We start from the raw sequence: 18,286 nt of genomic DNA on the forward strand, positions 1-18,286 counted from the left end.
GAAGAACTCAATATGCCAAAGCCCAGGTTTTCTGGGAGGGTATTCATTCATTATTAGCCCCGAGTGTGGCTAAAGCTAGAAATCACTCCTAATCTAACCACTCTGGCCCAGTAACAGGCCAGACAAAAATGATTTTATGTACCTTCATTTACACATAATTTATACATGTAACCTGTATCTTGGAAGTCCAGGTCTCAGAGACATTGACTGAACTGAGAGAAAGTTCTGCCAGAGGCCCCACGGATCATGAGGCAGCAGAGCAATGATGTGCCAGGTAGTCATGAACTGTGAGAGACGGCCGAGTCACTAGAGAGCAGAGCCAGGGTTTGTTTTCCTGCTCATTATTTCCCCACCTCCTAGAACACTAAAGAGTCCTCGGGAGTCATGCAGCTGGTGTATTGCACAAGAGCAAAATGCATAACAAGAAAACCTTTTTAATTATCAGGAAAAAAATAGCTCCTAAAGAAAAGGAAATCTCATTATGCCATTACATAGAACGATAGCTATTTTCCTGTGAAAACGTGGGAATGTCAGATACAAATTTCTATATTTTCCTTTTTTTATTTAACTTTGAATTGCAAAAGAGACATGATAGAAGACTAAAAATCTGAGTTCCTATTGGATCTTAATGAACGAGAATAAACTGTAACTAAATCTGCTCATAGCAGCCTATTATTGAATTACTGGAGGAAAGCCTATTATCCTCACAACAGCCAGGACCTACATCTAGGTAGAGCACCGCACTGTTGGAACATTTCAGAAGATGGATCCTGCGTGTGCTGGGCGTTCGCGCCTGCTTTATTTAAACCTTGAAAATCTTCCTGGCTTCTTCTAACTTTTTCGCATCTGCAGGAGGCTTCCTCTGACTGCCGGGCTGCAGAAACTTCTTCACAGTCGGGAGGTTGCTGATTCTGGTCCTCAGGGCCTGCAATGCAGAGAGCACAGCCTCAGAGCGGAGACAGAGCACCCACCCCATCATTAGCACAGGCCAGGGGATCTGAGACCCTCCTAGGCCAGAACCAGCGGAGTCCCCTCCATCAGCACCAGTAGGAGGCTGGGAAACAGACACCAGCGAGAGGGGAAGATCAGGGGAAGAAAACACAGCTCAATAGCACTTTCCCCAGAGACCAGGTGATGACTTGATTCAGCTCACACTCTTCCCTGTCTTCTTTGCTACATGGAAGTTCTGCAGCTTCCTCCCTCTTGTGCAGACAAGGAGGCCTATGCCTCTGTCAGAACGGCACAGGCAAAGGCTCCAAATGGGAAAAATGAAGATGTGGGAAAACTGGGCTGGAACTGAAGATAGGAAATATAGACGGCAAACCATGAGCACAGTCAAAACCAAGTTGCCCTCTGAGAGAGAAAGACAGAAAGAGAGAAGGGCTGTAGGGAGAGAAACACAACATCTGGGAGAAGGGGCAGGTGCTGAGGGAAGAAAATCAGGGGAAAGAGACCTGCTTACATAGACTCAGGTAGCATAGACAAGGACACACCGGGAAGAAAGGGAATCCCAGACAACATGAGGACAGAAACTGTGGGGACAGGGATGCAAGGACAGAGATGCTGAGTCCTGGGTCCTTTGCACTGGGAAAGACAAACTATTCTCCTTGAGATAGCATCCGCCTCCAATGTCTTGACCAAACAAGATTCTTTTCCCCTCTTAGACCAGAGCTTACGAGCTAATTTTAAAGACCTGGGGGCAGCGAGGCCCAAACCATGATGGGATCCTAACATCACCAGTTCACGAACCCTGATATTAGATTCCAGATGGGAGATGGGGCCTTCCCTCCCAAGGACTGTGAGAGACGTCACCTTCAGCAGAGGGAAGTTGGCCAGAAGGCTAGGGTCAGTCTCTTCAACATGGTACATAAGGTCAATCATGTGGATGTCAGCCCTGCTCAGCTTGTTGCCAACCAGGTACTTGTCCATGGCTCCTCAACACCTGTTGAATTGGAGGGGTCAGATTATGAACACAGGCACAGTCAGGCTGGGTCCCCCTGCTCCTGCCCAGGTCTCTCCAGCCCGACTTCCCGCCTCTGCTGCCTCACTGCGCAGGTGTGAAGATTCAGACCATCTTCACGCCCCGATTCAGGGAGAGAGAGAAGCGGGTGTCTGCTGCTGGTTCCTCACTTCGCAGATGGAGTCCAGGCTACCACGTCTTTTTTCTGTTCCCATATCACTGGGGCTCCCTGTGTGCACCGTCCGCTGGCCCGTGCCCGCCGCGAAGCCTCAGCCGCCCTGAGCTCATGTTGTAGCTCACTGTCCTTAGAATCCAACTTGTCTTTGAGCTGCCCTAATTAACAACCTCAGAGACAGCAAGATGAACAATGGGGAATGTTATAGACGGCTTTAGTCCCATAAAAATTAACCAGAGTTTGACCTTCACTGGGAATGTGAAAAGCAACATCCTTCAGGAAAAGGGAGGACAGAAATGGCCCCAAGGCCAGAGTGTCTGCATGCTCTGTAAAGAAACTGATAGGGAGAAACTGAAGCTCCCTTTACCCCATAAAACTGTAACTGTTCAACATGTGTGTATTGCACCTGACTGACCGCTGATATCCGTCTCGAATTTGTTAGTTTTTAAAACTTGGATAATGGAATGAATAGCAGGACAGATGTATGCTGACCCAGTTTACCCAGTTCCCTTTCGCCTCAGCTCCCTCCCACCTTCGTTCCCTCCTGCTATCGCTAACTGCCTCCGCTTCTGTACACGCAGCTTGCTTTCTCTGCTAAACTCTTGAATGACCCCTGCCCTATATAAGCAACCCTCCCCCTGAGCTCGGGGCTGCAGTTCTCCTCTGTGTAGGTTGGCTGCAGTCCCTGCGCTGGTACTAAAACATCCCCAAAAACTGAAAAATTGAGTCTGAGTGTGGTCGATCTCCTGGGTTACAACACTCAGGACAGCTCTCCACGCCGTTCTTTCTCCCTCTCCCTCGGGTACTCATCTTCGTGACAGCCTTCCTTGATCCTGAGAGGACTGTTTCAGAGTCTATATTTCTCCTTTTGTCTGCTCTCCTCATTGCCTGGTCTACCTGTCTGGGACCTGAAATAAATCCTCCCGGATCAACTTGAACTCACCATCTCCCTTTCATCGTCTCTGATTCCTAACCCACTCGTATCCGTCATTAGCATTGGAGGAATACGTTATAAGTCGCATGCTGAACTGCCTGGGGTGACTGCGCTTGTCTGTAACATACTTTTAAATGCATCAAAAAATAATGTGTTTGAGCAGAGGAGAGAGGCATGGGGAGATTTATGGTTAAGCTAACATAATTATAAGATGTTCATTTTTGAATCTAGGTGGTCAGTATATATGAATTTATTGTACATTTCTTTCCACTTTTCTGTGTTTGAGTTTTTCATGATTAAATATTGGAGAACTATGTGACACTTATTAAAATTATTGCAACAATATGGAGATCATAGAGAAAAATACACACTTGGTATCACCAACTAAAGATAACACTTTGGCAAATACCATTTTAGACTATATATACATATAGAAGAATGGATAAATAATTAAATGACTGCAACAAAACATCAAATGCTGTATTGTAATATGCATTTTACATTCGTGTTATCAGGGGGGCTCTTTATTTTCAAAGTATAGATGTTCCTAAATTATAATGTCTGTTTAGGGTTTCATCATGAGAAATGTGCCTACACTCTTAGCACCAAAAGGGCCAGGAGAGTATATTTTCTGATTGATATCAAATTCTTTGCTCTTTGAATTGAACCTCACACACAACCAATGAATTAACATTTGCTGTGTGAATGAATGATTTACTGCTTTATAATAATTAGTGCATCAGTATTAATCTTTTTATTTCTATATAAGCCTTCCGTATCCCTTACAATCTTTTTGTTGTTGTTGTTCGTGACTTTTATTGAGCATGATTTAAGGATGTTTTTATCTTGAAATACTCTCCTTTTACATTCAAAGAGATGCATTAAGTAGGATATGAATTATGTATAATGATAGACCTTTATTTTCTTAGTTTTGCATGACTATCCTCAAAAGTCTGGGAGCCACATCCACAAAACTTGTAAATTATCTTGTCCCTTAACATCTTTTCACCTGTCTCTTCTTCTCCATCCTTGGCCCCATCTCTGCTTAGATACATCTCATCCATCCCAGAAACGCTACCATATTCTCCTGTTGGGCAGTGGGTCTCGTGTCTCCCTATGCATGCTGCTCAATTATTTTCTAATGAATTGCTTTCATTGTGATCCTCTTGGATGAAAAGTCCCTACATGCTGTTCTGCAGGATCTACTCCAATCCCAACTGTGGATCCCAGAGCCTTCCACAGCCCATGTTCCAAATATGACCATGAAATGCCATCAAATGCATTATTCTAAATTGGGTAGCAGTAACTGAAATTTTGCTGAAAGATTATAACTTGGGTATAACAGGTGCGTATCCTCTGCACAGCTGATTTCTATAACATGCACAGAGGGACAGGCTGCTATGTTAGCATTCAGGAGGGCTCACTGGAAGTGAAGGTCAATGCCCCAGGACTGCCTAGGCACAAGTTTCTTTGTCCTCTAATCTTAGTGCCCAACACTGAACAGCCCTCTTACTTTTTCAAAGGCAATGAAGTAATAATTTGTTGTTTTCTCTTTTATCTGGGTCAGCTTGGCAACATTTTTATCAGGTGGACATGGTAGATAAAGCATAATCATTTCATTCAAATCTGCCATACCTTTGGAATAGATATCAATCCTGAAAGAAAGAAAGAAAAAAATGACCCAATTGTCAAATGTCACCTGCTTTACATGTTATAGTTTAAAAATGTAAGAGAATGGGGAATCAGGAGGGGCAAAGCACTTTACCACCACTGGGCACATTTTTGTTTTTGTGTTTGTTGATCCTCACCAGAGGATATTTTTGTATTGACTTTTAGATAGAGTGGAAAGGAAGGAGGGAGAGAGAGAGAAACATCAATGTGAGAGAGACACATTGATTTGCCCCCTCCCTGGCCCTCTTGTCACATCCAATCCCAACCAGGGCCAGGGATAAAACCTGGAACCCAGGTACGCACCCTCAACTGGAAATCAAAACCACCACCTTTTGGTCCTCAGGCCTACACACTAACCACTGAGCAAAACCAGCCACGGCCATTAAGTGCATTTTTATATGCTGGTCATTCATCTATGATTTTCACTTAATTTTAACATTTTATAACAAAGTGGGTATATACACCTAAAATTTTCATTAAACACATGACAAAATACAGGGACAGAGAACATCAGTGAGGGGTCCAGAGTCACAGGCAGAGAGAAATTGGTGGAATCACTGCAAGTACCCACTGAGACTCTGCCTAGGGTTTGCCATCTCTGCCGTGTTGGCTCTGGGACCAGACTCAGTGTGATCCAGAAGCTGAAGACCTGCCTCCTGAATAATTCCAGAGAGTCCTGGCACAGCCACCACAGTCATGTCCCTCTCCCTCTGTCATCCTTACACCACCCAGGCCCATTTATATTCCCGATATTAGCAGTTCTTCCCATTATTTCCCATAGATCACAGTTCCACAACCCTCTCCACATACTGTTTCTAAACTTTGGCCATGTTTACACTGCTCAAGACGCCAGCTAAAATATCCCCTGAATTGGTGCGATTCTTTTTTATTTTTTTTCTTTATCTTCACCCAAGGACATTTTTTTATTTTTTTATTCAGATAGAGTGGGAGAGAGAGAGGAAGAGAGGAGAGAGAGAGAGAGAGAGAGAGAGAGAGAGAGAGAGAGAGAGAGAAATGTCTATATGAAAGGGACGCATCAAGTGGCTGCCACCCGCACGACCCAACCAGGGCCAGGGACAAACTGCAACTGAGGTATGTGCCCCTAGCGGGAACTGAACCCGGATCTCTCTGGACCTCAGGTGGACACTCTAATCACTGAGCCAAACTGGCCAGGGCGGTGCAATTCTTTATATAGTTTCAACCACTGCCTATTATAAGGGACCTTTTCTCTTCAGTTCTAAGCTGGGTTTTCTACAATACTTATAAATATACCAGCTTTATTGAAATACTGTATTTACATACCATGATTATCACCTTTTAAAATGTACTGTGCAGTAGTTTTTAGTACATTCTGAAATCACCATCACAGGCTCAAATTCCAGAACACTTTCTATCACACCCCAAAGAAATTCCGTATCCTTGGCTGTCATTCCCCATGGCCCCTAAACTCCAAGGTGATCACACAACTCTTTTCTGTTTATATGGATTTGAATTTCTGGACATTACATACAAATGGAATCTATCTATATATGGTCCTTTGAGTGTAGTTTCTTTCATTTTTTATAATATTTTCAAAGTTCACTCATGTTGTCATATGCATCAGGGTTTTATTTCTCTCTATGGCTAAATTATATTCCAATGTGTAAATACACCACCCTTTGTTCATCCATTCACCAGCTGATGGACATTGTTGTTGTTTCCACTTTTTGAATGTTATGAGCAATGCTGCTCTGCACATCGTGTGCCTGTCAGGGAAGATCGTCAAGAAGATATGAATGTCATTTGACCCATGAAAGGGACCCGGGTAATTGGAGGCTCCCCAATCCTTCCCCTCTGCTAGAAGCTGTCCAAGGACACAGCCTTGAGATAAGAAAGGGTGATAAGACCATCTGGACTGGGGATGTGACCCAATTAAGGACTCTATATAAACTTTTAAGATTCTGGAAGGTGGATTCAGAAAACTACTTGTGGTGTCCCAAGACAAGCCTCATGAATATTCCCATGTTTATTAAACCTGCCACCTACCAATATGAACTGTTCTGCCTTTTTCCTCAGCCTCTCCTTGCCCTCCATATATGGGGCCAGTTTCAGATTTCACCCAAGGGCTCCAGAGGAGTTTTGGGAAGCAACAGCACAAGTTTTAGTGTGGATGTATTTTTTATTCTCTTGAGTACATACCTAGAAGTGGAGATGCTGACATATGGTAACACTGTGTTTAACTTCTTGAGTAACTGCCAACAGTTCCTTAAAAGATTTTAGTTTTAATCGTGTGGTCCTATTACCAAAAAAAAAGGAGACCCTCTATGCCATCCCCCAGGTGTGGTTGTATTGAATAAATCAGGCTGCTCCAGTACTATATAAAAATGTTCAAGGTAACAAGCTTCTTGAGAACCAGCCTCTGCAAACCCTTGTCAAGGGGCCAGTCCATGCAGTTGGCTGGTAAGTTAGGCTCTTGGTAATTATTCTTATAATTTCTGAACTTGAAAATTAGTTCTCTGGATCCTTTCCTTCCTTGGCCTTTTCTTGAAAGGCCTGAGCACCTGGAGTCATGATTCCACCATTCTCCTGGCTTCATAGTCCATTAGTCTTTGGAAACCTGTCACCCCCTGTACTACACCCATCACTGAATCTTCTATAATCCCACTTGCTAGATTCCACTTCAAGTGGAACCGCTCATCCTCACGCTCTCTGCTGGACTGGACCTCAGCCTCTACCTCCAAGGCCCATGCTGCTATTGGTCAGGATCCCCCGACACAATCCTGCTCATTCAAAGAAGGATCTAAATGGTCCCTAGTAATTGTTGATAGAAACAGAAAAAATACCTACAGGGCTCTCTCCTTTATGTCTTTCCCATACAGGTTGTATTTGGCAGCGATGTAGTTGAGAATGGCTCTGCTCTGTGCCAGCTTCATCCTGTCAATTTCAACCATTGGCACTTGCTGGAACATCAGATACCCATCTTTTGAGAGAAGAAATGAAAAAGTAGAGTGAAACGTCTAATGGATCACAGTCTTTTAGAATGCAAACATGTCTGTTGAAATTACCGAGTAACACTTAACAAAATGGCATTTTGTTTTTAGTTCTTCATAGTCCTCCTTTTTCTTATCAATCTGCCTTTTATTTTTTAACTTATTTTATTTATCTTTAAATCTTCCATTAGATACATGGTAGGACCCTTGTAATTTTGTGTTGATTTGTCTCATGGATATTTTAGGAAGAAGTTGGGGAGAGGCAGCAACAGGCTGCCAGTCAGAGGGCATTTCAAATGTGAGGCTCCCACAGTAACTTGTGGTATTCATGGTATTTAAGGTAGGTTTTGAGAGAGATTTTATGTAAGGGTCTCTTTCCCTGTATTTCAGCATCTGCAATATTGTTAGGTATTACCTTACAACAAATCATAAGAGATCATTCAAAGCCACTGCTGGGCCCATGTCCACTCTTGGCACCTGCTGCGTGTGTTGGAGTGTCTGGGGATGGGCAGGCTCTGTGGGTCCTGAGCGGATACAGCGCACTCACAGTGCACAGAGGCCGGAGAAGCAAAGAGGGGACATTTCAGGCACAGGGGATGGTTCTTTAGCAAATACTCAGATGGTTCAAGTCCTTTCAAGCCCTGAGTGAGTGATAAGACCTGCTCAAGGAGCCCACCCCTTACACCTGGACCACTTTTCTTCCTCCCCACCTGCCCCCACCCCCAGCTCCCACCAACACACATAGGCATTGCCTGGTGTTCATACCTTGCTATTGACTTTCTAAATAGATACCCTCATCAAAGGAACTTAGATATTTAATCTTACCATTTCTTAACTTTTCATAGTCTTCCAGAGTTTCCAAAAATTTCTCTTCAAACTGGAAAGCAGAAACTGAAAAGTAGTTCTGGTGATTCATTCCATAGCATTATAGAACTTTTCACCTTGAATGACCTCTGTCCAGTTCATAATATGGAGGAAGTAAGATTTTTGAGTTTGGCGGGGTACACAGAGCAGTGTGATCATGTGACTCAGAAATTCAGATTAGAGCCATCAGGAACAGAGCATGGCTTATATCCTGTAACTGCTCACATCTGGGTTCCGTTCACGTCCACCTGCTTATTTTTCTGTCAGTGATGAGGTCAGCATTGGGGAGGGTAGTGCTATGGGAGGGAAGGGACTGGGAAGTTCTTCTAGTTATGGGTTTTTAATGCCTTAGGAAAGCCTTTCTCTCCACTTGACATTGTGTGTCCCCTGGCATGCGGTATGCATGGACCAGTGACCATGTAAAATGCTGTCTCCAGGGGCCTCTGTTGCCAATTCTATCACTCCATTTTATTTTATAGTTTAAAAGGGGTACTTTATGATAAAAAAGTTTGAAATTTTCAGTTTCTAGCTTGCTCAGTGGAACAGTCTATTGTGGGGCAGCCCATATTGATAGTGAGTTATGTGTGCAGCAATTTCTAAAGCTCCTAGTTCATCAAGGGAGGGTATCCAAGGTAGGATGGGGGTATAATGTTGCTTGTGAAGCTAATGGAGATGGAGCTCATTGGAAGCTGCTGTCTCATGATGCCCCCTTTACCTGAAACCCTCCTTTACTGCTCTCACCTGTGGGGCAAAATCTCCTGAGCTCACCCATGACTCACTCCCTCTCCTGAAAGCTCTCAGAGTTGCTGAGTCACTCTGATCTGGACTGAGAGAGATGTGCTTTTCTCATTGACATCTCTACAGGGCAGAGTTCGAGTCCCTCAGGAACCAACCCATATTCCATGGGGAATCTGGCATTTCGACACTGTAAATATTGGAGTGTCCTTCTAAATGCTCCCATCCCACCTTTTAATCATCTATTTACTTGTCTGCATCCTCACTGGGATGTAAGCTTCTGGAGGGCAGAGACCCTGTCTGGGTTGTTCATCCATGCATCCCCAGGACCTAGCACAGAGCCGAGTGCTTAAAGGTGCTCAGCAAATGCATTGTTGAGTGGGTGTGTTAACATGCAGTTTGTTACAATCTGCTCCTCTTTGCATTTGTGGTTATATCTTAATTTTAATTACATTATATTCTAATATATTTTTATCCTTTTATTATGGAAATTTTTAACATGTACAAAAATAAAAGTACAAAGATTCTCTTTTTATCCGTCACCCAGCTTCAATAATTAACCACACAAGCCAATCTTGTGCCATCTACGTATCCACCCACTCTCCCTAGCTTGTGAAAATTTGAAACAAATTTTATGTAAAGTATAATTTCACACTTAACTGCTTCAATTTATACTTCTAAAACATAACAACTATTTAAAAAATAATCACAATACCACACCTAAAATCACAATTGAAAAATTAATGATTTTTAATATTCAATCAATGATCAGGTTTCTAATTGTTGTGTAAGTATCATAAATATTTTACTATTTATTGAAATCCAAATTAAAATAAGGTGCATGAATTCTGATTAGTGGCTGTTTCTTTTGTTTTCTGAAAAAATTTTTTGCCTGGCCAGTGTGGCTCAATGGATTGAGCATAATCCCATGGACTGCGAGGTCCTGGATTTGATTCCTTGTCAGGGCACAGGCCCAGGTTTTAGCCTCAATCCCCAGTAAGGGGCATTCAGGAGACAGCCAATTGATGCTTCTCTCTCACATTTCTATCTCACTCTCCCTTCCTCTCTCTCTAAAGTGATTCTATATATATATATTTTAATTTCTCCTAATTTTTTGTACTCTTACATGGGCAGCATTTTTAAAATTTGTATTGGTCAAATAGTCTCATTCTTTCCTAATATGCATAATATTTTTACTTAAGGTAAAACCATACACAGGTCATCTAGTGTGGAAGTCTCCTAGCTGATGTGAGGACGTACTTTGATACAGTCAATTTTAGATCCAACTTAAGATGACAGAACTCAGAACTGACCTCAACTCCAGCTGCAGCCAGGAGCCACCGGATGGACTCCATTCGACCTCGTCCATTGAAGTAGTGAAGCCTAGGCTTCACCACCATGACACATTCTCCTGGGTTCTCTAAACATGAGTGAATGAATGAGTAAATGAATGACTGAAACCACAGAAGCAAACTGTATTTTATGATGTACATTTGAGCAGAAGGGTGAAGTATCTGCCTTCTTTATGGTGGGGTTGGTGGAGTCTTATGAAGGTCTTCTTTGGTTCATATTCTCACCCAACAGTGGCCATCCGCGTAAAATTGCACCAAGTAAATCTCAGGTTGCCATTGTCCTCACTCTGAGGATATAAACAGAGCAGCCTGGATCCCACACATCTGTGAGTGGCTTTGTTTTTTCTTTCCTTTTATTGATTTTCAGAGAGAGAGGAAGGGAGAAGGAGAGAGAGATAGAAACATGAATGAGAGAGAACATCAATGGGCCATCTCCTGCACTATCCCCAGGCCCACAACCCGGACATGTGCCCTGATCGGGAATCGAACCAGCAACCTCTTGGTGCATGGGTCCATGCTCAACCACTGAGCCTGTGAGTGGCTTTGAAACCAGTGGACTTGATGACAGGGAGGAGGAACAGGGAGCAGAGCCACTCCTCCACTCTCGGGCTGTCAATGCTGCTCTTGTTCAAAAGCATGAACTTGGGCTTAGTCCTGACCTGACGGTCACCAAAACCTTCTAAATTCTCTCCACACAAGAGGATGCTCATTCCTCTTTTCTATTAGAATTCTATATTATTCCACTGCTGGATGAATTTTATTTTCCATTTAGAAAAAGGATGTTCGTGCATTACCTTTATAGTATATGGAAAGGAATTAACATGTTTAGTGTCTACCATATAATGGATATTTGTTTTTCATTTTTATCCTCATTCCATCTTTGTAAAAATTATTTGAGATAGATCTTGTTATTATTTTAAGTTGAAATGCAGCCTTTGGGGTTCTGGTGGCTACAAAGGTTAAACAGCTAGCCTAAAATAAGTGGTAAGCCTGTCCTTTGAACACATTTTATTTATTTCATTTATTTTTAGAGAAAGAGGAAGGGAGAGAGAAAGAGAAACATCTATATGAAAGCAGAACACTGATTGGGGATCAGTGCCTCCTAAGGGGATCGAGCCTGTAACCCTGACCTATGTTCTGACCAGGAATCCAGCCAGCAAACTTTTGGTGCATGGAACAACACCCAACTGAGCCAGGGCTGAAGATACTTTAAAAAAGACACTTTTATTGGATACCAAACTCTTGTAGCTTCTCTATACCAGTGTTTTGTGAACTATGGATTGTGCGCTCAGTGTACTACTGTGAAATCAGCCCAGTGGGTTTTGACTAACATTTTTCATTTGCAAAATAATAGCAAATATCAGTGTATCATATATAGTAAGTCTAAGTATTTTTTTTATTAAATTTTAATTTTAGTTACATTTATGTTGTGCATAAGTTTGCATATGTGACTGTGTGGTCTGGTTTTTGTAAAATGGGAAAAAGACATTTGTCTGGGATCAGCCAAAGAAGTCTGACAGCTGTTGCTCTATTCTAAGATTTCTCTGTATCACTGACATTTGGGGCTGGATAATTCTTTTTTGTGGGGTGCAGGTCTGTGCATTGGAGGATATTTACTTAAGCAGTAACCCTGGCCTCTACATACAAGATGCCAGTAGCATAGCCCTCCCCACCCCGCCCCAATGACAACCCAAAATAAAATCAGAGTCAATTTACCTCTGGCTGAGAACCACTGTTCTATACCAAGTTGGGACAGAAACACATAAATGGGAGGAGCCAAAGAGAGCTCCTAACACAATGACTGAGCAAGTTAAGTCAGGGTTTGGGGTAGGTTTTATCAGTGATATGGGTAAAAAGGCACAGGAGTCACTAAAAACCAAGGATCCAACTGCCTAGGTTTAGGAAGAGGCAATTTTCATCCCATTTTTAGTCACTAGACGTCTGGTCAGAAAATATTCTTAAGCATTTTTGCAAGATTTTGTAGTTGTTGAATTTTTTAGCAAAAAATAGATTTGTCTTCATGCAATAATTATATTTTAAAGGTACGTAAAACTTAAATTTTTATTCCTCAAAATGTAACCACAAATTAACAGTTTAATTAAGCAAAGGCTGCATATTCTGCCTTTTCTCAAGGCTGCAGCCAACCCTCTGTTTTCTTAATGTAAATTAAGCCCTGTGTTTTCATTCCCTATCTAGCCATTTTTACAGCTTAAAGAAGGACTGCTTAGTGCCAGCCATGAAAATCCACAGGTGTCTGCAGTACATCTACAAATTCCTGCTTGACCAGGTCTAGCGCCAAAAGGAGGGGAGGAAGCCCCCTCTGTTTCCCCTGCTCCCCCTTCTCAGGAGAAGCAGCATTTTGCATTCCCCTTCCCCTAATCCACTTGAGATCTTAAGATGTGTTTTTGAGGACTGGGAAAAGTCACCATATCCTCTCAAGATGCTGGCACTAGGATAAATCCCTTTCTGTTTTCACCAGCACCTGTCTCACTAGTTTAGCCAAACCTGGATTTGGTTACAAAAAGAGTTTAAATGTTCCAGATGACATTTATTTATTTATTATTTTCTTCTTAGAACTCTGTTTCTGGGTGACATGTAATGTATTTCCTCTTTGGAGGAAGTTTCATTCAAACTTCCACAAGCAATAATGGCTGGTCAGGAATAAGATACAAATCTGATTGATTCTGTCCCCTTAAAGGATTAAGGCTAGTTAGAAAAACAGGCTTGTAGACAACTGAAATTCTAAGGTTTTCCTGTGTAAGAACTCTGTTTTATTCTTTTTATATTGGCAATCCTTCCAGGGCACTACTGACTCTCATTAGGTTGCACCCTACTGGGTGACTTCATGTGCCTTCTAAAAACTAATTCTATGCTCCATTGAATATGTAGCTCTCTCCTCAATACTTCCCAAGTTATAGAGCTAGAAGGTATCTGAAAAGTTGGATAGTCCTCCAAGAGTATAATGAATATGCTACACACCAAAGAGAGGGTGAATGTGCCAGCTAGCTGGTTAGTGATAAAGTCTGAATTAGATCCTAGTTCTCCTGATGTTCAGAGTAATTTCTTCCTATTATTCCATATTACTGAATTTTCACAGCCTTCAGAGATGAGTTTCCATGTCCCCCACTAAAGTAGTGAACTTCCAAAGAAGTTGTTGTAGTACACAGTATATTGAGTACAGTTCATTGTTCTATAGGTTGCTTGCTTGAAATTCAATACACCCTCCATATGACATTGCATGGATAGATATCTCAAGAGCCACACTTTTTATTTTTTAGCATTTTTCTCATAGGGTTTGCCATTTTACAATACAGCAGTATGGAGTAATTAAATTAGAAGCGGAATCATGATAATGAAATAACCAATCCTGGTTATAAAACCCAACACTGTGTTATTTAAACAGAGCTATCAAAGCAGTAGAACTAAACCATCAAACAAGTGTTGGCGAGGGTGTGGGGAAAAGGGGACTCTAGTACACTGCTGGTGGGAATGCAGACTGGTGTAGCCACTATGGAAAACAATATGGTGTTACCTCAATAAATTAAATATAGAACTGCCATTTGACCCAATGATCCCACTTCTAGGAATATACCCTAAGAAGCCTGAAACACCAATCAGAAAGAATATATGTACCCCCATGTTTGTAGCAACACTATTTACAATAGCTAAGATCTGGAAACAGCCCAAATATCCATCAGTAGACGAATGGATAAAAAAGCAGTGGTACATGTAAACAATGGAGTACTATGCAGCTGTAAGAAAGAAGGATCTCTTATCCTTTTAGACGACTTGAGGGACCTGGAGAGTATTATCCTAAGTAAAACAAGCCAGACAGAGAAAGACAAGTATCATATGATCTCACTTATTTGTGGAATATAATGAACTAACAGTCTGAGGAATGGGGTAGTCCCAGAGACATGGAAGTGGGGTACAGACTGACAATCCCCAGAAGAGGGGGTGGTGGGGAAGAGATAAACCACAGAACTTATATGCATGTATGCATGAACAATGGACATGGACAACAAAGCTGGAGACAGGACAGGGAGGGAGGGAGAAGGGGGAATCAGTGAGGGAAAAAGGAGAAACATCTGTAACAAAAATAAATTCATTAATTTAAAAAAAAAAAAAAGGCAGTAGAACTTTCCACATAGTAGAAACACAATGGTTATGCAAAAACAAGCACAAATGTTGGGAAAGTGCTTTGGCAAGGTAACCCAGGGAAATATTTAACATGGCAAATACAAGGAATTTGCAAATTCTCTGTCAGACTGGAAACCTCACAGTTCAAGAGAAGGCCATTCTTGTATTTTCTTTTTACATTAAATTGCTTCATTTCATTTGGTGAGCTACTAATTGAACAGAAAATTCCTTGATTTCAGTAATGACTTTGGGTTTCTATTGATGTTGTCATTAATTTTGTTTTGTTTTTTCATCTTTATTGTTGAAAGTATTACAGATGTCCTCCCCTTTTCCCCCATTGACCCTCCCCCCACTTCCACACTCCTCCTACCTTCCCCACACTATTGTTTGTGTCATTGGTTATGCATATATGCATATAAATTCTTTAGTTTATCTCTTCTTTTCCCCCTCCCCCATCCTTCTGAGGCTCATCAGTCTAACAACCAACAAAAATTTCTCTATATCTATGAGTCTGTTTCTGTTCTGTTTGTTTATTTTGCTTGTAGACTCAATTGTTGACAGATATGTATGTGTTGCCACTTTATTGTTCATATTTTTGGTCTTCTTCCTCAAGAAAACAAAACATTTCATATAATACTGGTTTGGTGGTGATGAATTCCTTTAGCTTTTTCTTGTCTGGGAAGCTCTTTATATGGTCATTGATTCTAAATGATAGCTTTGCAGGATAGAGTAATCTTAGTTGCAGGTCCTTGTTTTTCATCACTGACTATTGATTGGCCTGGCCTGTAAAGTTTCTTTTGAGAAATCAGCTGACAGTCTTATAGGAGCTCCCTTATAGGTAACTAACTTCTTTTTTCTTGCTGCTTTTAAGATTCTCTCTTTGTCTTTAATGTTTTTGCATTTTAATTATGATGTGTCTTGGTGTGGTCCAATTAGGGTTCATCTTCTTTAGGAGTCTCTGTGCTTCCTGGACTTGTATGTTCGTTTCCTTCACCAAGTTAGGGAAGTTTTCTGTCATTATTTTTCCAAATAGTTTTTCAATTTCTTATTCTCTTTCTTCTCCTTCTGGCACCCCCATGATGTGAATGTTAGTATGCTTGATCTTGTCCCAGAGACTCCTTACCCTATCCTCATTTGGGGGGGGAGGACTAATTCTTTTGTCTTTTTGCTGTTCTGATTGGGTATTTTTGCTTCCTTATATTCCAAATCAATGGTAAGATTCTTGGCTTCACCTACTTTACTGTAGATTCCCTGTAAATTATTCTTTTTTTAATCCTCACCCGAGGACATTTTTCCATTTTTTGTTCAGATAGAGTGGGAAGGAGATAGAGAGAGAAACATCAACGTGAAAGGGACACGTCGAGTGGCTGCCTCCCGCATGACCCAACCAGGGCCGGGAACAAACTGCAACCGAGGTACGTACCCTTAGCAGGAACCGAACCATGCTCTCTCTGGACCACAGGCCAATGCTCTAACCGTAGAGCCAAACCGGCCAGGGCCCTGTAAATTATTCTTTATTTCAGTTAGTGCATCCTTCATTTCTCACTGTGAATCTTACATTTCTGACTGATCATTTTTTATGCTCTCAAGGTCCTCGCTAAGTTCCTTGAGCATCCTTATAACTCTGCATCTGGTATATTGCTTCTCTCCATTTTGTTGAGTTCTTTTCTTGGAGTTTTGTTGTGTTCTTTCATTTGGGACATGTTTCTTTGTCTCCTTGTTTTGGCTGCCTCACTTTGTTTGTCTCTATATATTAGGGTGACCTATCGTAGTAGGTGTCCTGTAGGGTCTGGTGGGACAGCCTCCTTGATCACCCCCACTGGGCACTTGAGGTGCACTCCCTGTATGGATTGTACACCCTTTAGTTGTAATTAAGTCTTGATTGCTACTGGCATGTCAATGGGAGGGATATACTCAGGCTGATCAGCTGTGATGACTGGCTATGACCAATGACCACAGACCTCTGACAGCCTTAGAGGATCAGCTATGCAGGGGCCTATCACAAAGATTAAAATTTACTTCAACAGGGCTCTGGTACCCACTGAGTCCACCCTTTGAGTATGTCACTTGTGGAGGTGGTTGGTGGTGGTGCTTCAATGTGATTGGAAGCTGTCCACTGGGTGTGCTGACGTCTGGGGCCTCCGGGAGGCACAGACCAAGGTCAGCCCCTGCCTGTGTTTTACCCCAGGGCCACCAAGCATAAGCTACAAGTGATCAGCAGATGGCTGCTTCTTGTGCTGAGCTTGAAGGTGCCCAGGCAAGGCCAAGCTCTGAACCAGGGCCAACTGCTCCTAGTGCTGGATCTGGGGCCACCTAGCAGAGGTATGAGGCTCACTGAGGCCAGATGCTGCTTGTTTGAGAGATTTTAGGAAAATCCACAGCATGAGCCCAGATGGGCCATTCCTGTGCTAAAGCCACTGGAAACAGCTTGGGTGGGCCTGAAAGTTGGGTGGGGCAGGGCCTCAGGGAATCACCAGATGGAGCAAACAGTGTGAGCCAGGTTGCTGGAGTCCCAGATATGGCGACTGTCTGCTGCCCCAGGGAAGGGCTCACCAAGGAGCAACAGCCTCTACCAGCACATCTGGCCAGGAGAAAGCTGCCTATCCAGCTCTTGCCCCAATGCCAAACAACTCAGTTCTTCTCCTCATGTTTCTGGTACCTTTTAAGCTGCCTCCCCCTCACTGGAGCCTGAAAGGAGCAAGTCAGAGTAAGTCTGTGTGCGGGCCCTTTAAGAGGAATTGCCTGGGACTCCAGAGATCTCATTTAGAATTGATGCTGAGTTCAAAATACTGCTTATAAGGATGCTCAATGAACTCAGTGAGGGCCTCAAGAGCATAAAAAAGGACCAGTCAGAAATGATCGATGCACAGTTAGAAACAAAGGAGGCTTTAACTGAAATAAAGAATAATTTACACAGCTTCAATAATAGAGTACGTAAATCCAAGGAGCAAACCATCGATTTGGAATATAAGGAAGCAAAAAATGCCCAATCAGAACAGCAAAAAGAAAAAAGAATCCAAAAAAATGAGGATAATGTAAGGAGCCTCTGGGACAACTTCAAGCGTGCCAACATTCGCATCTTGGGGGTGCCAGAAGGAGAAGAGAGAGAACAAGAAATCGAAAACCTGTTTGAAACAATAATGGCAGAAAACTTTCCTAACTTGGTGAAGGAAACAGACATACAAGTCCAGGAAGCACAGAGAGTCCCAAACAAGATGAACCCCAAGAGGCCCACACCAAAACACATCATCATCAAAATGCAAAAGGTTCAAGACAAAGAGAGAATCTTAAAAGCAGCAAGAGAAAGGCAGCTAGTTACCTACAAGGGAGTACCCATAAGGCTGTCAGCTGATTTCTCAAAAGAAACTTTGTAGGCCAGAAGGGAGTGGCAAGAAATATTCAGAGTGATGGAAAGCAAGAACCTACAACCAAGATTACTCTATCCTGCAAAGCTGTCATTTAGAATCGATGGCCATATAAAGACTT

The 18,286-nt window shown here is 42.3% G+C and overlaps 1 protein-coding gene across 1 annotated transcript; it reads right to left on the bottom strand.

Annotated features, from left to right (window-relative positions):
* Positions 1-802: 802 nt before the first annotated feature.
* Positions 803-10,708, bottom strand: LOC118621227 (glutathione S-transferase A1-like). The gene is given in 7 exon segments (XM_036248575.1): positions 803-925; positions 1,813-1,921; positions 1,923-1,942; positions 4,583-4,724; positions 7,567-7,699; positions 8,535-8,586; positions 10,622-10,708. Coding segments are annotated over 7 exon segments (666 nt in total).
* Between the last annotated feature and the right edge of the window lie 7,578 nt (positions 10,709-18,286).

Source organism: Molossus molossus, unplaced genomic scaffold, assembly GCF_014108415.1.
Source record: "Molossus molossus isolate mMolMol1 unplaced genomic scaffold, mMolMol1.p scaffold_m16_p_8, whole genome shotgun sequence".
Classification (NCBI taxonomy): Eukaryota; Metazoa; Chordata; class Mammalia; order Chiroptera; family Molossidae; genus Molossus; species Molossus molossus.